Consider the following 24,889-nt stretch of genomic DNA (forward strand, 5'->3'; position numbering starts at 1 on the left):
TGTGCATGGAATTCAATCGATTAATTACGCGCAAAAACGTTACGTTTCACATCATATCGTACTCGGTAGCACAATACCATTATTTGAACTTGTGCCGACCACATGACCTTTCATCTATTTTTTTGGTCAACAATAATTTTTAGAACCCAATTATTATTTTAAAATCAAAAAGTACTGCTTCTGCTACTTCGTGATAAAAAAAATGTTTCTCATAATAAGTATACATACAAGTATTTTGTAAACGAATATGACAATTTTTTCCCCGTCCGTGGCACTGATTTCCGGATTAACTGTACAAATCAAATAGAGCTTCGACGATCTGTTACTTATTTCAACTACTGTCATCTTCTTCCTTCCAAGCAATGGTGTACGCGGAACTGTTTAAAATGGCTGCTTGTAAGAAATAAATAGTGAACTAACCAATGACCCAAAATAACCCCACAGATGGCACCGTCTGACACCAAAGGCCAAGACTATCCTAGCTGCCCTGGAACGGGACGAAAAGACCTACCGCGAGTTTATCTCGGCTCACGGAGCCGCGTTGCTCGGTTTGACCCAGGTGGACGTGCTACTGACCCAACTCCAACACTTGGCGACCCCTTCGGAGCGAGCCTCGCCCCGCCGTCGACTCCAACAGCTCTGGGACGCCGAATCCAAGCTTGAAAAGCAAAACCAGACCCTCAAACGGGCGGACGAACTCGCGCTCGAGGTGATGCGCGATAGTCCGGAGGAGGACATCCGGAGGATACAGCAGCTCGTCGACGAGTACCAGAAACTCTGGGCCGACATCAAACGCGGTCTAGGACGGTTGCGCGCTGAGATCGAGGCAGCCCAGGAGCAGAAAGAGGTCGACGAGGCTGTCCAGGTCGAGACGCTCAGGTTCGAGCGTGACAGCGCTGTCCAGGTCGACACTCTACCCAGGATAACGCGCATGACATCGTACGACGCCTACCTGATTGAGCTCGAATCGGCCATAACCGAGTGCCAGGTGGCGCTACACGAGCTCGACCGGGCAGTCACGCCAGAACCCACACCAGGGGTCGGGTTATCCACTGCCGCGAGGGACATCGTGAGTAGCTCTTTTTTTCATACCCAGGAACGTTTCAGGGTTCAGGTTATTGATGCTTTTTTTTTTTACTCTCAGGCGAAAAAAATTGGAAGCTGCCAGTCGACCATCGAACTCGTCAAACATTTACACGGTCTGTTGTCCGAGGAGGAGAAGGTTGCCAAGGCCGACGAGGTCACGCAGCTCGTCAATCGCTTCGATCAAGTCTTGGCCAGGGCTAGGTCGAGAGAACAACAGATTCGCGAGCTCAAGTGAGTACCTGAAATCATCATTCCTGTCTTTAACTCATGATTTTTTTTTTTTAAGAATCTATTACTTTTATTAATAAAATGCTCCTTGATTAACCGCTTGATATACATTATAACTCCCTCTGCTTATTCATATACATTACTGAAACAATAAAAATTAATAAAAGTATATTTCTCTCCATAACCTTCATGAGCTCATGGAATGGAACAAGTCTGATGGAATTCAGCTGAAAATCTGCATGGAATTATCATTAACATTCGTCTAGTATTTTTTTAATACACCTATCATTCATTCAAATACTACTGTATTCCACAATTTTCATAATAGACTCACATGGAATCTTAATGAAATCAGGGTGATTTCAAATTAGAATACGACTTGTTTTTATACTTGATCCCAGTAATAACTGTGGAATCTGCAAGATTATAGGATTACATGCACATTTCAGAAAAAAACTAGTCGGATTTGACTGTGATTTCCATGCAAATTCCCAAATGGAATCAACCGATCCCTTGCAATTAAAAATTTATGTTAATAACAGATACATAATATCATCATCACTAACACGACTAACTTTACAACGCTCTGCAGGTCTCCTTTGGTTGGCTCTTACCTCTTCCCTTGCGAACAGTGAGTGTAGAAATAAGCTTGATATATATTCACCATTTCCGTTTATTTGTCTAATAAAACTCATCCCTTATTGTTGGCAAAATTATTGAGTGGCATAGTTGTAATATCGAATCATGCTTTTAATCTTAATCACACGATCAAGATCCTTTTCAAATGCGCTTTAGTACAACGTAAGCCAGTATAATATATAAAAATTGTTTTTTTTTTTCTCCAATTCAATTTAAAAAACAAGTACTGTTGGACATTTTTTTTTTTTCAAACACTTAAAAAACAGAAGGTTTTTTGATACTGTGAGTGGAAACTAATAGTTTTTGAAATTTTTTTGCTTAGTCTACTTATGTGGATAATGTGGTGTCGGTAAGTTGTGTCCAAAAAATGAAATACCTATCGTAGAATTTCGAACTTTTATGACATTTTTGTACCGTTCGCGCAGAAAACCTTTTTAGCTAATAATTGTAGGAAACAAAAAAAAAAAAAAAAGTAAAGCTCAATAATTCAGCCCCCCTCCCATTCTGTATGCAAAAAAAAAAAAAGACTTCCCAAAAAGCGAATAAACCTCACTATTTCCAAAAAAATCAGCGATGGCGGCCGACTGACCTGCCCTCTGTGCTCCCACCGCAATTGGGCCCAGCTGGACAACGACCTCTGGCGACTGGAAAAATGGCTCGAGTTCGCCGAGGGCACCCAGAGCCAACAGCAACAGCCACCGCCCGCGAAGATCGAGGAGCTCGAGGACGTGGTCCAAGACCACCACGAGTTCTTGCTCGACCTCGACAGCCACAAGAGCATCATCGTCAGCCTGAACATCGTGGGCGTCCACTTGGCCGAGCACACCGAGGACACGGACCGGGCGAACGAGCTTCGGGACCGACTCGAGTGCGCCAACGAGCGCTGGGAGAAGATCTGCCGGGCGGCGTCGAAATGGCAAGACCGGCTCCAGTCCGCCCTCATGGGCAACCAGCAGTTCCATCGCATCGTCGAGGAATTGCTCGCGTGGCTCGGCGCGACGGAAGAAAGCATCCGGGCCAGCGAGCCGATCGATCTCACCGAGGGTTACGACATACTTCAGTCCAAATACGACAAGTTTAAGTGAGTTTTTTTCCCCAAAGTTTCCGGGTAATTTTACCCACAAATATGATTTAAGGAAATAATTACCGAGAAACTTACTTTTGGGGTAAAAATTACCCCGCATGACAAAATGAACACTTAAGCTTTTTCTCCACGGGTACAGCCATTAAAACGATCATTGATTTTGAAAATTGAAAAAAAAGAAAATAAAAAAAAACACGTACCTTTGCAGAGAACTCCAGGGCAACCTTGAGCGTTGCGAGCCGCGCATCTTGTCCTTGCAAGAGGCAGCGAACCACCTGCTGCAGGAGCACGACGAGACGCGCGGTCGGCTTCAAGAGCTTCGTTTGCGCCTCCAGTCCTTGCGAAGGCTCACCAGCATGTACGTCCTCAAACTTGGCTCTGCACTCGGGCTCGATCCTCGCGACGTTGGACTCGCATCCACCACGACTTCCTTGGACATACTCTCGAAAAATGTGAGTTATACATGGTTTTCAGATTAATAATTTTTTTTTTTTTTTTTAATGCTATTTTCGGGGGTTGTTGAAACGGAGCGCACATATTTCGAATGTCCTCGTGGACCTAAATTCCAGTTACTGGAACTCCTGGAACACGAAACCTGGACATCGTCATCGGAACTTCAGTACACTCGTAAAATAGACTCTTTATGCATGAAAAAATTTCATCTAGGTTGAATGATTTAATTTTGCTTGGAAAATACGTAAAACTCCACGTGGACTTTCGAAATAGGGGTACCACAGGGTATGCACGAGTCGATATTTTTAGATTTTGGTGTCAGAAGTGAACTATAAGATGATTGAAGGTCTACGATCAAGGGATCGGTAAAATTGCATAACGGACTCGTTTTTCTCATACCCCAAGCAAAAATCGTCTTAATAACAAACTCACGATAAGTAATAACGACCAATAATAATTATGAATAAGGCCCAGATTAAAGAAAAATATTTATCATCAGTTACTAAGATTATTTTTGCTTGGGATTGTATAAATATTAAAAAAACCATACGTAGAAGTTTTTCTTACGATTCTTTTGCACCGTAATTAATGTTTCACGTAACGTATCTAAATTGTTGGTTGTTTTTTTTTTATTTTTTAACGACGTAGGTTATTTGTCTTGCAAAAGAAAAGAAGAAAAAACCCTTTTCTACTCTTACAACGTTATTATTATAGAAAAAATATATATTTTTCGAACCAACCCACGAAAAAATCTAGAAACTAACAAACTCACGAAAAAATGCACTCTAACAAGAGCACCATGTACAAAAACACAATAGAAATAGTATAATAATACACAAAATTATATCTCTCATAGGATTTCCATTGAATAAGTAATTTAGCAATCACATACACCTGCACCGTATCTTATTGTTTGTGTTTTTTCTGTTCCATTAAATTTTAGCTACTCAACGAAGCCGCTTCCGGAGTCTCGGCCAACGGCACTAGAACCACCAAGTACGTCTTATTATCCCTTGTACACACAAGTTTCCACCTCCAAATGTATTTTTTTTTTCTATAAGTACATAATCAAACGTTAAAAGCTTTATCTTTGCATTTGCTTGCGCGCGCAAAAAAAGAAACACGCACATAATATATTCCACGTTTGTGCGCAATAAAAACAAAAAAAAACAAAAATTATCTCACCTCGTGATTCCAGTGCTGACGGCAGTCCCAATCAAACGGTCCTCGCACGTGGCTACCACTTCATCGGGCGGGTGTTGAGAGCCTCCCTGCCCATCCAGGCGCTGATGCTGCTGCTACTAGGAGCCGCGTCCTTGGTACCGTCGGCCGAGGAAGACTACAGCTGCATGCTCTCTAACAACCTGGCGAGGAGCTTCACGCCCCTCGTGCAGTACCCCAACGGGCCTCCACCCCTTTAGACTGACCAACACGAATTACCTACTGTCGAGACATGTATGGATACGAGTTGTACCTTTTGTGATATGTAAATGTTGTTGTTGTTGTTGTTGTTGGCGGCGCAGCGGCGGCTCTTTGTGTTTTGTTGAAACGTCTCATATGGGAGTAAGTACGCGAAAGATCATCCTTTCTGGCTTCTCCCTTTTTTTTTTTTTTTTTTTTTTTTTTGTTTTTCACGTGTACATAACTTTACGAAAACTCTAACGTTGCGTCGATTTTTTTCTGTACACGCTCCTACTTACATAAATGAAAAAAAAAAAAAACACGATGGACCAAGAGAGAAATTTATATATGTAAAACGTTCACAATATATATATATATATACATATACAATAATTGAGATTATTATTTGTTCTATCGCGTGTATAAAACATATATGTATACATACGCGCGTTGTTTGTATATTTGGAAGACGATTGTTGTGCAATAATGATTAATATGATACATACAGGGGAGCTTTGCTGTACAGATATGTAATTTGTAGTTACGTACCGAGAGATATGTGAAAAACGATTATGTAAATTAAGGCTGATTATCAAATCAAACAAAAACAAAATTTTCTTGCAAAAATCGGAGGGTATTGTATCTACCTAATGGTGAAAGAAAATAGTTGAAGACGGTCCGACGTTTTGTATACATGAGTGTAATTTTCAGATCGACCTTTTGTTTTTTTCTTTTTTGAGGAGCATAATTTATCGTGAAATTGTAAAATTTGTATCAAAAGAGAGTTTTATCGTCAAATATATTAAAAAATACAATTGTATAAAATCGATAAATTTTCGATTGAATCGAGAAAACGGTAATTAAAAAGAAAGGTGCTACTCAACTTGCAATGATTGTTAATATGTCTAGCGACTGCATTGACATTATATAATGAAAAAAGTGTCTTATATTTGAGCAAAACGACTAAGTAACATAAAAAAAAAAAATCAAGGAATAAAAGCTGCTTGTTAAAGCGGCGAAAATTATAACGCACAGATCAATCGAATCTAATCATTTGCGATGTAGCGGACGATTTACCAAAATGAGCTAATGCTAGCTCGTTAGTTTACGCTTCCTAATTCACAAGTTCGCTAATGGCACGTTGAGCTTAATTATGTATTTTTATATAAAAGAATAAAATAAATATGAATAAACAAATAAGTGAAAATAAATAAAGTGAAGCCTTAAAGTTGGTATATAAATATTGTATAATTCAGATTTATGAATAAAACTAATTCAAAACAAATACAGCCGTTAAAAAATAAAAGCGTCTCTTATTTTACATTTATCCATCATCGATTGTAATACAAAATTTCCATTACTGGACACATTTAGACGTAAAAATTGAAAATAATTTATTACTTCATTTTTATATCAAACTTTGTACAATCCTATTATCGTTTTGTCCATCAACAGTTGCGTAAAATGTACAAATCTCTTGTTCCAAAATATCTGCTGTCTCGTAAGTATTTAGAAAGTATTTCATCATCACCATCATCCCTTGCACTTTCTCATAACTTCTTTATTTCCTCCAGTTGTTCGTTGTACTCGACATACAGTCTTTGCCAGCGCAAATTCGAGGACATGATTTTCAATATGTCCTCCAAGAGTGCATGCTTTTTTACACCCTGCAATTGATATCAAATTCATAGTTACGCATGATTTTTGTAGTTTGTAGTTGATTTCAAAATATATATTAACAAATACCAAAATATCAGGATCCCAGGTGCTTTTGTGAGCAGTACTATGAGCTGGGCCTAACAGTTCGTCCAATATTATTCTCAATCGGCTTTCCAAGCCATCTGGAATTTTCAAGAATCGTAAGATATCAAATTAACAGCAGTCGCAATTAAAAATCGTAAAACTCATGTGGTTTATACCATGCGTTACTAAGAAAGTCGCAAATGCCAACAGCCAATGGACGTATTCGTGAGAGCTGCCAAGAATTTTAGAGACAAGAACCTGTTGCTCCAAGTACGATGTTATGCACGGAATACTGTTTGGATTTTTCAACGGTGGCATGACCATACCGGCAACTAGATTTAATCCTTCCTGAAGCACAGCCACAGGCCCATTCGCTTTTCGATTGCCCATCACCACGGGGTTGTGTAGAGCGTTCATTGCCGACCACCGCCACACTGGATCTTGACTGTCGCCAATCAACAACCACGTGCCTAGTGAAAGATTTAATTTTATTGCTTTGATGATGAAATTCATTCACTCATTTCAATACGCGTAACTCACCCATTTCTATGTGATAAACGTAAGCCCTGGCATTGGTAAACGCCAAGTGAGGCATACCATTGTAGAGCGTGCAATTTAGTATCGACATCCCGGGAGTGACGAGATGTGCAGCTGACGTCGAACAAATTAGACGACAGGCACTTTGAGTTATTTCCCACACTCGCACATCTCCGTAACAAGATATAACCATTACCTTAGGACAGATAATTATTTTTGAGTTTGCAACAACTGTTCTAAATCAAAGTTAAAATCGCGTCATTTAATCATAAAGTTTTTATTATTACCATGTTACCAGCAGCAACTAGCCTGGCAATGGGCGACGGCGGAGCCAGAGGCGGTGTAGCGCGGGCGCCTTTGGTCGTATAAAATATATGTACACTGCCGTCCTCCAGAGACACTGCTACGATGGCTGTTGTCGATGCCAAGCCCGTCACCCCGTAACCAAAGTACTGATCCCACAGACGTTCGGTACTCGTTTCTTCGTACACTTGCATGTGATACAAGTTGTGGTCGCTGTTGACCGTGACGGTATAGTGTCCCGTGTGCAAAGAGATGGGCGCTTTGGGTTTTAGCGACGGAAACAACACGGGATGGCCATTGCGCTCGACAGGTATGCTTTTGGCCTTTTTACTCTGTGACTCCGCGTCATTATCCGTCGTCATCGTCGTCGATGATTTCGGATCTTTACGCTTTAGGGTAAGCGCAGGGCCGGACGTCGTTGCTGCAGAGGTCGAAGGTTCCTCTATCCTCGAAAAACTAGAGATATTGCTTACGTTTGATTGTGGTGGTCGCACGACTTCGTCACGCCTTTCAATGACTATTGTACTCTTTGCTTGCGAGGTACTCGAGAACGGCTCTGTAGGAACTGATTTACCTGGTTCACTATCCCTGAAACAGAAAGAGTTTATAAACGTTGTATTTACTGATGTATTTTCAAGATGATTAGTTTATGGACTCACAGTGTTTCTGGAGGTGGAGGTACGAACATGGGTGTGATTCTTCGCTTGCCATTTGACATTCTAGTTTCAATTTGCTTATCAATAGGTGCTTTAACAGGTGATTGAACCACAGAATTAGGCAAAATACTTTTTACACAATTCGTTAAAGATTGAGAAACCGACAACGATTCTGTAGTCACAGGGTTCGCGGGGACTGCAGAGGGCACAGGAACTGAATTTTGGCGTAGCAGGAGCTCGGGTGTCTCGATAATCGTGCAGCCACCTTGAGCTATTTTTCCATACATTCGTTCTTTCATATTCATCTACCAGAAAATTAAGAAATACTGCAGTATAGTAAACCTAAATATTGATAATTCAATACACAAAAATGAAATGTATACCACTTCGACAGAATCTAAAGGACATCCTAACTCTTCACTTGAGAATTCCATAAAAACGACAGTTCCATCCATAGAACAAGCACACAGACGCATACCACATGACGACCACGAAAGATCCAACACTGAAGACAAAAATACTTCGTTTATAACAACTAAAGGACGTTTCAAGGGCGTTGACCAGATGGATATTGACCGATCGCGTGAGCCTATCGCCACACAACAGAATCTCATTGTTTTCTTTTCCTCGTTTTTTTCCCCTCGGTTCGTTGGTTTTTGCATAATATTGTTATTAAATTTCTGAAAAAACAAATTATAGAGATCTTCAGCAAGTTGTTATAAAAAACTATAAACCGTAAAAATTTTTCATTTAAATACTAACAACGCATGTGACCGCTTTCCTGTGACCAACATAATCCTTATCTTGTTTCCAACCTTCTCTATCAATGATCTGAGCAGTGGGCCCACCTCCATTCATGGCATGAGCAGACACCAAGTACTGACCGTCCGGACTCCAAGATAACCTGAGGACGTGAGTAGTGCTGCCACATTCTTCAAAAGGCTCCGTGATTAGAGATTCTTGGCCCCAGTCATTTGTTCTCCAAACTCTCAAAGTCTTATCATCCGACTGAGTTGCTAAGTACTTTCCAATAGGGTCCCAAGCTACTCCTTTCACTAAGCCACTATGGCCTTTCAAAATAGCTACTATGGTTGCTTTGGATGTGTCCCACACAATGACAGTGTTATCAACTGAGGCTGAAGCCAGCCATGGATTGTGGGGAGCCCATGCTAGATCCAATATGTCACCCGAGTGCGAACGTAAAGTTGACTTGCATCTCCATGTTTCTACACCAGCTTTAGCACCAAATAACGTACTAACTCCAACTCCAACTGCCAATCTCCATAACATAATTAATTTATCATCGCCAGCTGATGCTAACATGCCAGAACTGTTCCATCGTACACAATTTACACATGCTGAAAACAATAATGTTCGTGAAAATGACTTTCAGTTGTAAGATTATTGTTAATGAACAGTAAACGTGATACTTTAAACCATTTTCACTTGATAAATGCCAGTTATTTCAAAGAAAAACCAAAATTTTGTGCTGGCAATGTCAGCAAGGATATTTAAAAAAAAAAAAATCGTTTTATTTACAAATGTATCTCATTCGATAGTGTAACGTACAATCTATTATTCTAGTAAATTGCAATGAAAACTAGAATTATGAGAAATAATAAACAAAGAGAAAAACCCGATTGATAGTAAAAAATGTAAAAAAATAATACCAAAATGATTGTCCATCTGGCACAGCATCTTTGGAATGTTTGAGTTGTTTTCTGCCTCTTCGTTCAGCACTGGCTCGAGATTCCAAATGACTACCCTACCGGAATCTCCACCTGCGAATTGACGAAAAAAATACATACAAATTTTTTAATTGAAAAATATCCATGAAAATCAAATAATCCACAGGTAGCCTGATGGAGATACTATTTACCTTGCCCGCCGGTGGCAAACCTTTTGCCATCCGGATGTATATCCACGGAATAAATCGGAGATCCTGTAACGAATAATACAGTCAACAATTACCAATTTAATAGAATAATGCACTAAAGCTCCAACTCGGTTATAAACCACCAAATAAGAGCCAGGTCGCCAACAACGCATGATGAAAAACAAGTAAAGCAAGTTGTTAAAAAATAACAAAACAAAACAAAAAAGCTCGAAAGTAAGGTTATTTACTAACCATCGTGAGTAACCCAGTTAGGCTTGACGAGTCTCATCGTATTTCATGTGTGAAAATTTTTTGTATGTAAACACAATTCAAAGCTTCTCTTGAAACCTCGACACTGCTAAAAATGTTGGTAATAAATACACAGCTAAGATATAAAATATATGAAACAAACGCGCGGCCCGGCGTCACTGCAGCTGCTTCTCCTCAAAAACGCAGCTTTTTCCAACGGAGCACACCCGATATCTTGTTAATCTAAACCTTCCGAAAGCGGCATTTCTCCTCTTCATAACCATCAATCCAATCCTATTTCACTTTTCACACTTATCTCGCACCATCATCCCGGGATAAGAATTACCACACACGCACTACCTCGATCTCTAAGCACCATATTATTACCACAAGTAAGTACAATCCGCGCCTTTTGCTTCTCCTCCGCGAGCGACCGAGAGCAAAAAAACAGGGACGCGAGAGTTTAAGTATATTGCCGGGGGAGTGCGAAGCACAAAAGCGACTCGCAGAGACAGACGTGCTCTCTACACTCGCGAATTTTGTTGTGCCATGCTTGAATATGCCCACCCCCGCACCGCATGCGACGCGCTTTACTATATACATGAGTAGCCACCCCCGCAATCGGCAATAAATTTCCATTGAATTTTATCTTAGTTATACCGCGGGTTTCCACTTAAATTATTCGTTATGGTCTATGTTTATAATACCATTTTGTCTACAACTCTGTTTTATGAAAAATCATTCGAGAGTTTCGTGCAAAACCATTATTTTTCTTAAAATTTAGATATTAACAGCTCTTATACTGCACCATGCACCCAACAGTGAAGTTTACGTTGCATCTTTTTATTCAAGAATAATCTTTAATAGATTTTTTTTTTTTTTTCATCAAAGAAAACCGAACTTTCAAAAAATGACTTTAAATTTTCGCGCTGTTTTTTAAATCTGACAACAAACAAACTGCAACTGCATTCAACAAACATATTTTATTCGAAGACACATAATCAGAAATCTTCAAACTGATTATTTGCTGGATTAAATAATGAAGTAGACTTGTTTGTTGAAGAGCAAAAAGACAAAAAAAAATACTAGAAACTTATTTTACAGTGTGATTTTAGTGATTTAGGTACGTTTTCGATTATTTATTTTTTAACAGAATCAGCGCCATCTAGCGGCCCATCACATCTTTCAATTTTGTAGTAGAAATCTAGGAATCCTCTTATTGGTAAGACAGAAACTTGTTAATCTCTCGAGCCAGTCGTCGGCAAGGCCGGACTTTTATTGATCCAAATATTGAATAAATTAAAATATCCGCTAAATGGCGCTGATCGATCTGCAAAATATATATGTATATAGTGTCTATTGTAAAAATCACACACACGTACATTTGCACCGCTCGCTCTGTTTCACTTACTCTTATGAGATTGGAAATAAAAATTTGTCAAACAAATAATTAGTACATTAAATGTTGAAAATCAAATAAAATAACATAAAACTGAAAAAAGATCGAAAAAAAACAAATCAATGGGAAATTTTCTGCTCCTGCATATACACAAGTTCAGACCTCAGCTCCGGAGCAGAAAAACGCGCATAACCTTAAATCTGACACATCATTCTGATGTAAACAGAGTGTAAATAATATCCCTATGGTGTAAATGCCAGTGCAAACTGTCGCGAGTGCAGCGATATAACGTTTTAAAAAATGGTTATTTACGGTGTTTACATTGTATCCAAATCCGGTGGTCTAATATTTAATCACGATCACAACGTACCGAAAGTCGAGGTCGAAAAACCATTTAATTTTCCGCTTGACATCAAACTTTCCTACGAAAACAAAAAAATAGTCGTATCCTTTGGCCAGAGAGATGGGATACATGGTATGCTGTTGTTTTTAACTTAATGTAGTTGATTAACTTTCATGAAAAATCTTGAGTTTATTAAAAAATGTTGATTTTTATTCGAATTGCAGTGGGTCACGTATTATCCGCTGTTAATGGTCTACCAGTGACTGGCAAAGAGCTAGACGATGGAAGAGACGTCCTGGAGATGCTCGAAAAGTCAGAAAACTTTCCCATTACTCTAAAGTTCAGTAGGTCGAAAATGACTACGAACGAGAAGATATTCCTGGCCTCAATGTTCTACCCACTCTTTGCCATTGCCAGCCAACTCAGCCCGGAGCCCAGGTGTTCAGGTATTGAAGTGCTCGAAGCAGATACATTCCGTTTATATTGTTATCAAACTTTGACTGGTGTTAAATTTATGATTGTTGCTGAGCCTTCCCAACCGGGCATGGAAATTTTATTGAAAAAAGTGTACGAACTTTATGCAGATTATGCATTGAAAAATCCATTTTATTCTCTTGAAATGCCTATCAGGTGTGAACTTTTTGAAACAAACTTACAAAGCTTGTTGGAAACTGTTGAAAAATCAGGTATAAGTAATGTATAAATGCCAAGGGTATTGTAAATATGACGAGCAGTGCATAGTTTGATAAGAATTTTTATTTTACAAAAATATATGTATATATTATGTTGATGCTTACACCCATGAGTAGAATAATCATAAGGTTTATTTAAGAAAAAAAGCAAGCTTCAACTTGTATGAAATGCATTTCTACAAATATGAAAAAAAAAAATATATATATATATTTATATATTTCAATCAATTGTTATCTTAACAAACATTGAACTTGTTATTTATCCCTGATAAGTATTAGCAGTTCAGTTATGGAACAATGTTCCATGCCCTCTTTCCGTCTCCATCTCCTATCTGGAATAAATAGAATTTCATAAATGAGTTTAGGTTGTTATGCTACATTAACACACTTTAATACTTAAGTGAGAGGACAACTAGAATAACTTACTTTTTTTGTCAACGAATCGACACAGGCCATACGTATGCGATTAGATGTTGCAGGCGAGTCCAGCCTAAAGTATTCTCTGATATTCATCTCTTCTCTTGATGCTTTAATAGCTTCTTTGATAGCAAAGAAGATAGATGATGCCAAGAAAAGTGGTGGCTCTCCTACTGCCTGTAAATTGTAACAAAAACATTTACGTCTGAAGTTAACTAGTTAAATTTAAAAACATCTATTTATACCTTGGAAGAATAAACTGCCCTTGGATTTGATGCACCTTTCAAAAGAGCTACGTTAAATTGAAGGGGTATATCTGCAAAGCCAGGTATTTTATAAACCCCTGGTCCTCTACTGAATAATGTCCCTGTTGGTGAATATATCATTTCTTCCATTGTAAACAACCCATAGCCCTGAATGAACCCTCCCTCCACTTGACCAATGTCTATTGCAGGATTCAAGCTCTCTCCAAGATCCATCACAATATCTGTTCTGAGAACCTTTTTAAACAGTATATCTATTATAGAAGCGGTATATAAAATATGAATTTTAATAATAATAATAACAATAATAATAATAATAATAATAATAGTAATAATAATAATAATAATAATAATAGTAGTAATCATAATAATGATAATAATAATACTAATTATGTAGTTTCAACCCCTCATAACTCACAACTTGCTCTTACTGTCCAAATTATATTATAAATAAAAAGACAAACGTGGTCTTCAAGAGCAGAATTATTGTCTTTTTATTTATAATAGTAATATTAATAACTTAAAATATCAATTTGGGGTGACAAACAGCTGGAAGTACCATACAAACGATGCTGTTCAAATTCAGTTGAAAAAAAATGCCTCTCAGATCGAATACTAAGAAAATATGTACAGAAATATAAAAAATTAAATTAAGAAAATTTAAACAATCAACACAGCAGATAAAACTAAGAAATCTAGTTGTGAGCTACGTCTAGATACAAATTATTTATTGATCACAGCATGTCCAAAATTTTTTACAGAGTGTTTTGCTAAACCATGTGAAAACATTGTAAATCACAATAATTTTTTATATTACCCGAAATTTGCTCTTAATCCGTTGGGATTATAACATGATTTGTTGGCAAGTTTGCTTTGGTTTGGTTCTGTTTTGTTTTGATGTTTATGTATCTATATATTTATAAATTGAAAATGAACCAAACTCAAAATGTTCATCTAATTTAAAAAAATCTTTCCTAAAAAATAATTTTAATATGTGATACCATAACTTGATTGTATTTTACAATCATTATACACAAAAGCAAAAACTTTGTTTGGATGGTTTTAATAATTTTTTAATTAATAAATCGAACGTAAAAACTCGAAATTTCGTGAGAAAGAGCACTGTAAAATTTTATTTAGCAAAACTATAAGTTTTGAGAAAAAAATTATTCAGGTTTTTTTCTGTTTTAACTACATAATCTAATCAACATTTTATTAGAACTTAAATTTTTTTTTCCAACCCCAAAATTCCCACACTGATTTTTTTTCAGTAAGTGCTCTTCTTTATTGATTAAAAAAAAATACTTATTACAACTGTAAATGTTAAGAAACTTAAATCATTGGTATTTTGGTTGAAAATCCTAAAATGGACAAACTTGTCATCCATCGATGTTTTTTCCCACGAATCTAATGACTTACGATGATGGTGACTATTCCAAACAATAATAAATCAGAGTATAAACCAATAAGTTCCTAAATAACGGAATTTCATCAGTTAACAGTACTGGCATAGCAATTTTCATAAATTTTTCTCCCAGTGTATTTAAGTACATCCATGCCCGAATAAAGTTTTGTAAAGTTAAAATCGGGCAGTTTTTAATTTAAACGATAATTACAAGAAAAAAAAATTCTTACTATACAAATTTTGCAATAAAATTATTTTAATTAGATAACAAAAACTAAATGGTGGATGAACGCCTCTACTAAAATTAGTAATTGTTTAATGTTCAAAAAATTGTCGATTCCAAGAAAAACAGAATGTAATTTCTGATTCATTGATTTCAAACTATTAGACTTGAAAGTTTGAAATGATTCCTCAATGTCACTGTTGAATAAACTAATTTTAAACGGCATCACTATTATTTTCGCTAATTGAAAAATAAACCTAATCATTTGCACGTGCACAAAAATCGTATAATGGTGTAACATTTACTTAATTGTGCTTAGTCAGTACCTGATGATCTCCAGTCAAACAATCGATTTCCACCTCAGCGCATGCAGCTCCATTGGTGAAATAATTGAACGGTCTTCCCGAGTTTGTAGCAAAATCGTATCCTATGTCGGGAGTTTTGTAAAATCCTGTTGCGGATAAACTGACTCGATCGAAGTAGGCTTTCTTGATCCAGTCCTCCCACGTGCCATTTGGATGGGCATCGATTATGTATTGAATTCTATTCATGATCTCTTTACAAGCGTTCTAAAAGCAATTGAAGTGAGCCAAATAAACTCATCAATATAAGATGTATATAGGGTAAACTTAGCGTTTTGGTGAAATATCAAGGTGTTAAAAATGGCCAGTAATTATATTAAAATACAAAAATTACTATAAAACTTTGGGAATGTGCATTTTATAGTATAACCTTCAGTTTTTTTTAGAATTTTCTATGGGTTGTGTTTTTTGTTAGCGAGTAAATGTTAAAGCTTAGTTCCTCAACATACATTCTTACGGGAGTTATCCTTAATTTTCATTTTTACATGGATTGTGGATAATTTGTGAAAATTCATAGGCAAGATAAAAAAAATCCATTCATGGATGTATATGTTTTTAGATTCACTCTGCAAAATTTCGTGGTTATTATAGTGCATTCAAATAAAAATCAACGTAAAACGTAATCAGTATATCGGATTCGTAGACTACGTGCGGGCAGTTCCTCTCTTCACCCCTCTGTCACATGATTTTCGACCATCTTCAAGTTTAAGATAGAAAACAATGGTAATGCTGTGCCTAAGTAATAATGGTGTCTTTTACGTGCATTAGTATACTTATACGCATATATAAAAGCATTAGGACTTATCCGCACTTAAGTTTAACTGTGGTGGCGCTGATTGTACTCAAACTAAGATGGCGTCAAAAATAAGAATTATGGTTTTTGATGCCATCTTTGCTTAAGTATAATCTGCGTCAGTTTACAGTCGATTTTTTTTTTTGTAGACAATCAAAATTATTGTGCGAGTAAAGGGGGTCACCATACAACGCCACTGCTTTTGTAATGTATCTCAATAAATATATTTTTCCATGACATAATATACTACCATAACAGCCATTCCATTGAGATCTGAACCTGCACTAGCTGCCGTTGGCGACGTATTAGGAACTTTGTCGGTTGCCGTTTCGGCTACGTGGATTTTGTTCGGGTTTACTTTCAGTATGCGACTGGCCACCTATTTGGAATAATAAGTTTACAATATTGACAGATTTATGCAATTTAGGCTATTACAACTCTTTGTATACCTGAATCATTTTGGTGTGCAGTCCTTGTCCCATTTCCGTTCCTCCGTGACTTAAAAGCACCGAGCCATCGGTGTACACGTGCACGAGAGCTCCGCTCTGATTCATGAACAATGCCGTGAAGGAAATGCCAAATTTCACCGGTACGACTGCGAGTCCTCTTTTCCTAAATCTGTGCTCTCTGAAATCAATGTGTAATTTGATTGAAAATTGTTATCTGTATTTCTTGTAGAGATTCTTGTCCATCCTTCCGTTTTTGAGGCTTTCAAAAACCTAAATAACTCAAATGATACTCCAACGGCTTATAAACGAGCCTTACTTGTTGAATTCTGCGACTTGTTTCACGCGTTCTTCATGATCAGCTAGAGCAAGACATTCGCTCCAACATCTCCTCAGCGTGCAGTGATCGAGTATTTGGTTGTAATGAGTTGAGTCGCCTTCTCTGTACAGATTCATTTCTGCGATCTACGAATAAATTGGGGAACAAAAACTGTATTCTTCACAACCTACACTTGGTAGATTGAAACTTTGTATCTTTACTTTTCAATTTTACCTTTGTAACGTCGCGTCCGAGATAGTCGGCGACGTGTCGGATGATGTTCTCGGCGGCGAACATCCCTTGCGGTCCCCCGAAGCCTCGAAAAGCCGTGTTGGACGGCAAATGGGTCTTGCACATGTAACCGTAAACTCGGACAGCTGGTATTTTGTAACTGTTCTCGAAATGGAACATAGCTCTTTCCACAATCTTTGAAAAGATATAAACGTAGATTTTCAAAAAAGTCACATTGATCAACGTTGCTCGGATCCTTAACGCGACCTATTCCAATAAATATACACACTCACCGCCGGAGAAAGATCGATGGAGTATCCTGCATTGCTGTAGATATAAATTTCCACCGCTTTCAACAACCCATCGCTGGTGAACCCCACTTTGTACCTGAATAAGAACGGATGCCTCGTGCCGCTCATCATCATATCTTCGTCCCTGTCCAGCATGCACCTCACTGACTTCCTCAGTCTGCATTTTGACCATTCATTTACTTCAAATTCCGTGTTATACATTAGTGATGAAATGAGGTGATAAAGCAGCCAACCTGTGAGCAGCAAAGGCAACCGGTAGAGCAACAAGATGGCCTCGAGACTCCTTGCCACCGAAGCCGCCACCCATTCTCTTGACGCGCACGTTGATCCTGTTTATGGGGACGCCGAGCACATGGGCCACGAGCTTTTGAATCTCTGAGGGATGCTGCGTCGAGGAGAATATCTCGAGCTCATCCTCCTCCCGCGGAACCGCCAACGAGCTGTGAGTTTCCAGATAAAAGTGCTCCTGGCCACCCATGTGCACCTCCGCCTCGAGCACATGGTCGGACTCCGTAAAACCACGGTCCACATCACCCTTGACTATACTTTTGCCACTGCCCTCATGAAAAGACCTAGCTTTTATGGCGTCCTACAATAAATCGGCAGGGCATCGATTGATTTATTTTCCATTCTGTACCTGTTTGATAGAATTAGAAGCTTCCATCCAGACGTAAATAAAAACTGATGTTAAGTCCAGGAGTTGAAAAAAATCTTTTTTGATTTTTAACCACCATTCAAATGTTAAGAAGTTTTTATAAACATCTGTTTCTATGTTCATCCTTAGATTTACGTTCCTTGATTTCAAATGTGCATAACTTATGAACGGAAACTTCAAAGGACAAACAATACTATTTGATATGGTTATACCTCAGCTTTCGCTTGCAACTGGTTAGAATATCCTAGAATTACTTTCGACATACTTCAATCTTTTTTTTTTGTCATTGGAGTTTAATCAAAATTCGCGATCTAAAACCCTGATGCTCCCATGACAGTTAGAGCCTTACAGCATAGTTATATTATATTCTGATTGTTACCTCGATCGATATTATGATTGGTGAAAGATCTTCGTATTCCACCTTGACAAGTCTGGCAGCCTTTTGAGCCGTCAGTTGATCGTTTGCGACGATCACACCGATTGTCTGTCCTTGACTCGTAACCTGTAATTAATATCCACTGTCTACAATCATCCTCGGCATAAACTCACCCACACCCAACTCCAATCTCTATATTTACTTCTTTGGAAACAAACAGCTCCTCATCGTGAAATATTGGACCAACATGTCTGTTGTGCTCCGGGATGTCATTGGCGTCGTAAAAAGCAACCACTCCTTTGACGTTCAGTGCTTGTGATGGGTCGACTTTCAAAATTCGGGCATGGGCTCTCGTCGACAGTACAAACGCCAAATACAGTTCGTTGGTGATCTTTGGCATGTCGTCCAGATAAACAGCTTCTCCGGTCACTTGTTTCATCGCGCTGGCGTGAATTATCGGCTTGCCTACCAGATCCGTGGAGCCCCCATTCGATGGAGTCTTCAATAACGGTTCATTGAAATTAAGACGATAAACATCAACTCTCCTGATCATTAGTTTTATTATTGCAGCATCGAAAACTTACGACTTCATAGTATTGCGAACTTTTTGGAGGTGCGTAGTGGAAGCCTTCAGCGGCGGACTCGATTTTTTTGGGCAAAGGTTCGATGTCGACCACGTCCCTTTGCAACTGTTTCGAAATATGGACGAATCCTTTGAAGAATAAGCTTGAAGAAAAACATGCTTTGATTGTTTGCTATCACTCGGTATCAGGTAAAAGAGTGTTAATAAAAATACCTTAAAGTTAAAGAACGACGATACAAAATCATACCCCCCGGGGCATCGCCGGGTAACGGAAGTTCTTTGATGAGGGAATTAGTTACTGATTCCACCAAATCTTCGTTCCACTTTCTGTGAATATTTTCAAGCGATTCGAAAATCGTTAACGACTTAACACATTGATTTTCGAGCAATATGTACATGTTCAATTCTGTGAAACTCACTTTCCACGAATAGCATCGCAGGTTTTTGTGGCCAAGACCGTTGTCGGTGCCATGCCACCAAAAGCCATGAAAGCTTTTTGAATGACACTCGTGCCAGGCTCGAAAAACACGTTCATCGCCAAATTCACGATGGCAATGTCGTCATCCCTCCTCTTGGCTTGTTTGTATGCCACGAAAAATTGGTTCTACGTGATGGAAAATTATCCATTAGCGACGTATTATTGTTTGTTTTTTTCTGATCTATTAGAAAGTGCCTTTTCGATTTACCGGAAGAGAAAAAGGGATTTCTATCGACACCAATATCTCGTCCGAAGCTACAATGTTGCGTCTGTAGCCGGTAAAAAATGTGTGGTCCATGGTTACCGACCTAAAACCTCGTTCAAGGCTGCACAGGTTTAATTTCACGTTCGCAGCCATCAACACCGGGTTCATGTCGGAAATTGGACTACCGGTCATGATGTTTCCTCCGATAGCCTAATTGCTTGTGAGGAACGAAAAATAGTAATTTATACGAAATTTTCAGAAACAATCGGTATACGGTCTAAAAACTCACGGCGACATTCCTAATTTGCTTGCCTGCGAACCAATGCAGTATTTCTACCGACGCCTTGAATATTCTGGTTCGATATTCTGTAAAAATTAGGATGAGTCTATTCACATTGTCACGTGGAAAATCAACAGTCTAGAAAGAATCTCGTTTACCAGGTTTCGTCGACATCTGATGCCTGAATGCCTCTTCCATTTCGACTAGAGTGACACTAGCACCTATTTTCAATGCACCATCTAATTCCGTGATTTCTCGCATCTCCTTGATTTGAGTAGGCAATACCAGGGAAGGGTAAACGAAATGCTTGAACTTCACCTCCACACCTGAAATTTACATTCAACGATCGATTGGTATTTCTGTACGCGATTTACTCGACGAATCCCTTACCAACTTCTGTATTCCCCACGACAATTTTAGCATTCGGGTATTGCTGCTTCAGTTTCAAAAGTTCTTTCAGACAAGTTGGCCTGAACCACGTGATTTCTTTGCCTTTGAAGATCAAGTACTGCTCGTCGTACTCGGAAGACAACTGAAATCCAAGCATTTTTGAGTAGTAGAACGCGTAACGAAGTAAATTTTCACAATGTTCACCTGCAATTTAGGAGGGAATATCGGCTCCTGAGTCGGATCGTAAGGCACGAATTCCTTGGAGTCGAACAGTTCCGTGGGCTCGGAGGTGAACGCCTTTTTGCAACAGGCGTCTCCCATGGCACAAACTTTGGGCGCGCCCTGGTCGTTGCCGGCCAGCCTCTGAGACTGCTCCCACTCTTCCGTGAACATCCTGAAACCCTCGATAATCGGTCGGTAGCCCGTGCATCTACAAAGATTACCTGGAATCATTTTTTCACTAGTTAATCAACAAAAATAACTAATATATGGAACCGAAGGTTTCCGTATGGCAATCATAACAAGAGACTTACGTCAAAGGCATTGTACGTAAAACAAAACAAAAGTATAATTAACAACAAAGAAGATATTCGAAAGTTCAATAGATCCCATTTAAATTGTGTATGTATCAGTGCTATCACCTTTCGTTCATATCATGTCAATAATATGTTTAATATTGTTACTAAATTCTTTGGGAAAAATATATATTGTTTATTTTCGCTCTCACAAACAGTCTTCTTACTGAACAATAAAAGTGTTCTTCGCAACAGTTATCTACTGTTAGTGTTGTAGTCTGATGTTTTGTCTTTTGTACAGTCTGATGATGCTAACACGCGAAACGTAAATCCAAGTAGATTCAAAGAAAATATTCTTTGGTCCAGCAATATTTCGGTCATTAAAATACTTGTTTCTTCCCGATCACATTTTGTACTATTTTGCTTTTCCTTTTTTTTTCAATTTATTTACGGTTCTTACAAGTAATAACCATTTATTGAATTTCATGGATGCTGCAAGAAATAAATCAAGGGTCAATCAATTCGAATTTGTCATACCCTGAAATGCAACCTCCATGTCGCTCATAGTTGGCAACGGTTTTGTCCTCAATAGAGCATACATGGACATGACGATGCCTGGAGTGCAAAAACCACATTGGGATCCATGAGCTTTTGCTATTCTCTCCTGTACAGGATGTAGTTTGGTTCTAGTACTACCGATACCCTCGACGGTAGTGACGGCCATGCCGTGCATTGCACATACTGGGGTCAAACAAGCATTTGCTGCTACATGACTGATGTTTGCGTTGAGGTAATGGTTACGTAAAAATATTTGCATATACGTAAACTCTTTTTTTGTGATTCAGTTGACAGTTATAAGAAACACCATCGGTAAGATGCAGGATTTAATAATTCCGGGTCAAATTTTAGGTTTCGTTGTTGTGTATAAAAGAGAACATATTTTCATACACATGAGGTTCGTGTTTTTTAAATTAGAAATTAGAATTAGAATTTTTCCAATTATTTTGAAAAACAACGTAATTAACAAAAAAATATATCCGAAAATACTCGTCAATTAATTTAAAAATTGAGTACTATAGCTCAAAAAAAATACCATGATCAATGATAACGATTTTTTTCATATCAGATTGAAAAATGTCCGATATATTTATGTAACTGATTGCAGATACTATGAAACTCGTATCGATGATTAATAAGTACGTATTGATACTACAAGTTATCAGCTTTATGTAAGCATCTCGCTGAAAACAAACGTCGATTTATGATTGTACTTTCGCATTGCTATTTTAAAAGAGTGAAACGAAAGTGAGATGCAATTTTTCAAATCTTAAAATTTATATTTGAATTGAAAAAAAAATAATAAAAAATATTTCTAGTTACTGTTTCTAAATTTCAATTATTTCATTTAAAAAAAAATAATAATAAAAAATATTTCTAGTTACTGTATCAATTATTTCATTTAATAAGAGATTTTTCAAAACTCATGCACCCATGAGTCCTAAGGAAGCTGAAACTAGCAGTCAAATCGCAGCAACGATACCGATAAATAATAAATTCTACTTTGGGTACCCTGAAGACTAGACCATGCACCTTACTAATTTAGTAAAATAAATGGGTATCTGCCTTAGTTTTGTGGGTACTTAAAATAAAATTTGGTATTTGATGGTATCGTAGCGACAGTTTGGCTGCTAGATTCAGTATTATAAAATTATTTGAAAATTTTTTAATTAATTTGTATAAGGATACACTATTTTCTTCAATTGACGATCGTACTTTGATATCATAACAGTACATGCTCCACATCCTCCTTCAGCACAGCCGAGTTTCGTACCAACCAGACCCACTATTACTTATTAAGGTCAACTATTCTCTATTAATACATTTTCTATAGCGCAGCATTTATAGTTGGTTAATTTCAGATTCATACAAGTTTAACTTGTTGAAGTATTATCCGTTTTTTTTTTTAAAAAGGATACATTTGTTGCGAAGATAATAAAGCAGCGTCCACACAGGATCAACATTATCGTCAACCACCTGTATTAAAAATTTTTTTTTTAAATATTTATAACAATAATCATTCGAAATACATAAAATCATATCCATTATCATTATTAATACATTACATTTTAACAAGCTCAGGTGCGTTATCGCTCGCGATACGCTGCAAGTCGTGTACCAGTTGTTTTTCAAGAAATCAAATATTTATTACGACATTCAAAAATATGATTCTTTAATACTTGTATTTGTGCAAGTTAAGAATTAATCCAGCATTAAATTGTTAAAAAAATCGATTAACTTATGAACAATAGGCTATTACTATTGAAATTGTTTAATCACTCTTGAAGTGTTTCCTATGGTCTTATGTAAGTCGGCACTGGATAAATTGTCATCTTTTCCACCGACTAACATTAACTCCATAAGAACAAGATAAACGTGATGAAAAATATGTATAAATTGTTGCGCTCACCTCTTTGCCGTTTACGTAAAATACGAGGACGTTGCTGATCTTCGTGCGCTTGTAGTTATTTCCATTCAACGAATCATCCGTAGACTCTTCACTACTGTCTTGGTCGTTTAGTTTCAATTCGTCTGAACTCATGATTCCGAACTACAACACTTACAAAACTAAAAAAAAAATCAACTAAAAACAATTTAAGAAATAACTCAATATTTATTAAATCGTCTGATTAAAAACTGCCCTAAGCTATTGACCAATACGGGTTTGATACGAATTAGTTGATCAATAGCTATAATTAAAGTATAGTTTAAACGAATGTAACATTTTGTTTCTTGCGAATAATCAAATTTTTATTAGTTAAACTTTAATTGAAAATTTTTATTTCTATGAAAATCTGGAAATTTTCCATTCAATTAAAATTCATAAAATACTCAATCAAATTGAAAATCTCAATTTAATTTTGGTTAACTAGTGATTTTTACAATTTAATTTGAACCGCAGAGCACAGTTTCACAGGTTGAAAAATAAAAGAAACAATGAATAACTAAAAATTGTGTGACATTCGAAAAAAAGAAGAAAAAAATCTGCTCTAGCGCGTTTTTGCAAACGTAAAGATACTGTAGTACGATTAAAAAAAAATATGCTACCGCCCAGCGTTATTATCGCGTTCAACTGATCAATTACACCAATGATAATACCAACACGGCTCGGAAGTCTTTTGAAACACTCTAGGATCAAGCCGCACGCTCGAATGTAAGTTGTCTCCAGCCAATCAGTGGGTACACTACGTGTGCGTATTTGTAACTGCGAGTGTTGATGCTTTGCCTTAAATTGCGAGATGCAGCTACAGGCGTGAGAAGAGAAGGGAAGGAGAAAAATTCCTGAAGACGATAGGAGCAGGAAAGAGGCGCAAGAGACCAGCGTTGCTGGGTTCATAAGCAACGAAGGCGTGCAAAAAACGTAGATCCCGAGACTATTCGTTTTACGTAAGCAGTCGAATAGTTGCTGTTGCTGCGCTCACGAGTAGGAGATTTTTCGCATTATGCTAATTACTGTGTTGTACACTAGAGACATAAAAGCTCGAACAAAGGATTTTTATATGGTGATGTGTTGAAGTTTTTCAAGTGAAGTTAAAGTTGAAATTTACTGTAATTTTTTTACGCAAACAATGCAAAAACAGAAAATTGTATTAACACTTTGATACATTCATGTTCACACGTGAAAAAAATTATTTTTTTAGAAACTTCTACTTTTACTTTTATTTGAAAGAAAAAAAAAATTTTTTTAAATATCACTGCACCTAAAAAATTTGTATTTAGAGCATCTAATGAGTATACATTAGTTTGAAGATTATTTACAAAATGTATTTTTTTTTAATCTAGGGTTGTTAATAAAAGCGAGTAAAATTTTTGATCAATTATTCACTTAACATGAAAAATTGAATATCTAGAAAATTGTTTATTTTATAATATTTTAAAATGAAGTGTTAG

The 24,889-nt window shown here is 37.4% G+C and overlaps 4 protein-coding genes across 5 annotated transcripts in view; 2 read left to right on the forward strand and 2 right to left on the reverse strand.

Annotated features, from left to right (window-relative positions):
* Msp300 (Muscle-specific protein 300 kDa) overlaps positions 1 to 5,073 on the forward strand; it is an 87,192-nt gene extending 82,119 nt beyond the window's left edge. Inside the window, exons 45-52 of the mRNA XM_089591067.1 lie at positions 445 to 1,069; positions 1,145 to 1,317; positions 1,907 to 1,945; positions 2,276 to 2,302; positions 2,525 to 3,034; positions 3,246 to 3,489; positions 4,434 to 4,486; positions 4,689 to 5,073. Coding sequence (XP_089447193.1) covers positions 445 to 1,069; positions 1,145 to 1,317; positions 1,907 to 1,945; positions 2,276 to 2,302; positions 2,525 to 3,034; positions 3,246 to 3,489; positions 4,434 to 4,486; positions 4,689 to 4,911 — 1,894 coding nt within the window. The 3' untranslated portion in view covers positions 4,912 to 5,073. The remainder of the gene's footprint in view (positions 1 to 444; positions 1,070 to 1,144; positions 1,318 to 1,906; positions 1,946 to 2,275; positions 2,303 to 2,524; positions 3,035 to 3,245; positions 3,490 to 4,433; positions 4,487 to 4,688) is intronic.
* Positions 5,074 to 6,107: 1,034 nt separating this feature from the next.
* On the reverse strand, positions 6,108 to 10,798 carry Hira (histone cell cycle regulator-like protein). Of its 2 annotated transcripts, XM_089591068.1 has the most exons (12): positions 10,259 to 10,798; positions 10,010 to 10,072; positions 9,801 to 9,911; positions 8,893 to 9,488; positions 8,514 to 8,810; positions 8,134 to 8,435; positions 7,932 to 8,062; positions 7,459 to 7,895; positions 7,175 to 7,367; positions 6,811 to 7,104; positions 6,638 to 6,732; positions 6,108 to 6,558 (listed from the first exon to the last, which is right to left on the reverse strand). In XM_089591068.1, exons 1-12 carry the CDS (start codon positions 10,293 to 10,295, stop codon positions 6,442 to 6,444), a joined length of 2,673 nt encoding a protein of 890 aa, XP_089447194.1. In that variant the 5' UTR covers positions 10,296 to 10,798; the 3' UTR covers positions 6,108 to 6,441. The 2 variants fall into 2 exon arrangements, with proteins under 2 accessions (XP_089447194.1, XP_014214855.2); XM_014359369.2 differs by having other exon boundaries at positions 7,459 to 8,062.
* An 874-nt stretch (positions 10,799 to 11,672) lies between these two features.
* On the forward strand, positions 11,673 to 12,832 carry Trs23 (trafficking protein particle complex subunit 4-like protein Trs23). The gene is made up of 2 exons (XM_014359374.3): positions 11,673 to 12,129; positions 12,222 to 12,832. The coding sequence occupies exons 1-2, from the start codon at positions 11,955 to 11,957 to the stop codon at positions 12,698 to 12,700; spliced, it is 654 nt and encodes a 217-aa protein (XP_014214860.1). The 5' UTR covers positions 11,673 to 11,954; the 3' UTR covers positions 12,701 to 12,832.
* Positions 12,833 to 12,951: 119 nt separating this feature from the next.
* On the reverse strand, positions 12,952 to 24,183 carry LOC106644018 (xanthine dehydrogenase-like). The gene is made up of 25 exons (XM_089591742.1): positions 24,102 to 24,183; positions 23,409 to 23,566; positions 22,918 to 22,975; positions 22,688 to 22,784; positions 21,479 to 21,714; positions 20,631 to 20,869; positions 20,427 to 20,568; positions 20,195 to 20,362; positions 20,046 to 20,122; positions 19,760 to 19,966; positions 19,493 to 19,677; positions 19,287 to 19,400; positions 19,075 to 19,216; positions 18,693 to 18,989; positions 18,494 to 18,616; positions 17,693 to 18,048; positions 17,442 to 17,616; positions 17,152 to 17,343; positions 16,918 to 17,063; positions 16,602 to 16,779; positions 16,403 to 16,531; positions 15,324 to 15,566; positions 13,352 to 13,606; positions 13,116 to 13,283; positions 12,952 to 13,021 (listed from the first exon to the last, which is right to left on the reverse strand). The coding sequence occupies exons 2-25, from the start codon at positions 23,538 to 23,540 to the stop codon at positions 12,977 to 12,979; spliced, it is 4,104 nt and encodes a 1,367-aa protein (XP_089447868.1). The 5' UTR covers positions 23,541 to 23,566; positions 24,102 to 24,183; the 3' UTR covers positions 12,952 to 12,976.
* Positions 24,184 to 24,889: the final 706 nt, after the last annotated feature.

The sequence above is a fragment of the Copidosoma floridanum genome, unplaced genomic scaffold, assembly GCF_036245765.1.
Source record: "Copidosoma floridanum isolate Cflo_tuat_1 unplaced genomic scaffold, Cflo_Japanese_pri ptg000013l, whole genome shotgun sequence".
NCBI classification, from domain to species: Eukaryota; Metazoa; Arthropoda; class Insecta; order Hymenoptera; family Encyrtidae; genus Copidosoma; species Copidosoma floridanum.

What these genes read in the sequence shown, in the direction of transcription:
- Hira (XM_014359369.2), bottom strand. Translation starts at nt 10,295, where the DNA reads ATGAGACTCGTCAAGCCTAACTGGGTTACTCACGATG. An exon ending in GTTTGCCACCGGCGGGCAAG is followed by an intron (nt 9,912 to 10,009) that starts GTAAATAGTATC and finishes GTCAATTCGCAG; the next exon opens with GTGGAGATTCCGGTAGGGTA. An exon ending in CGTTTATCACATAGAAATGG is followed by an intron (nt 7,105 to 7,174) that starts GTGAGTTACGCG and finishes ATCTTTCACTAG; the next exon opens with GCACGTGGTTGTTGATTGGC.
- Trs23 (XM_014359374.3), top strand. Translation starts at nt 11,955, where the DNA reads ATGGTTATTTACGGTGTTTACATTGTATCCAAATCCGGTGGTCTAATA. An exon ending in CCAGAGAGATGGGATACATG is followed by an intron (nt 12,130 to 12,221) that starts GTATGCTGTTGT and finishes TTCGAATTGCAG; the next exon opens with TGGGTCACGTATTATCCGCT.
- LOC106644018 (XM_089591742.1), bottom strand. Translation starts at nt 23,540, where the DNA reads ATGAGTTCAGACGAATTGAAACTAAACGACCAAGACAGTAGTGAAGAG. An exon ending in AGCAAATTAGGAATGTCGCC is followed by an intron (nt 19,967 to 20,045) that starts GTGAGTTTTTAG and finishes ACAAGCAATTAG; the next exon opens with GCTATCGGAGGAAACATCAT. An exon ending in TCAATGGAATGGCTGTTATG is followed by an intron (nt 15,567 to 16,402) that starts GTAGTATATTAT and finishes AATTGCTTTTAG; the next exon opens with AACGCTTGTAAAGAGATCAT.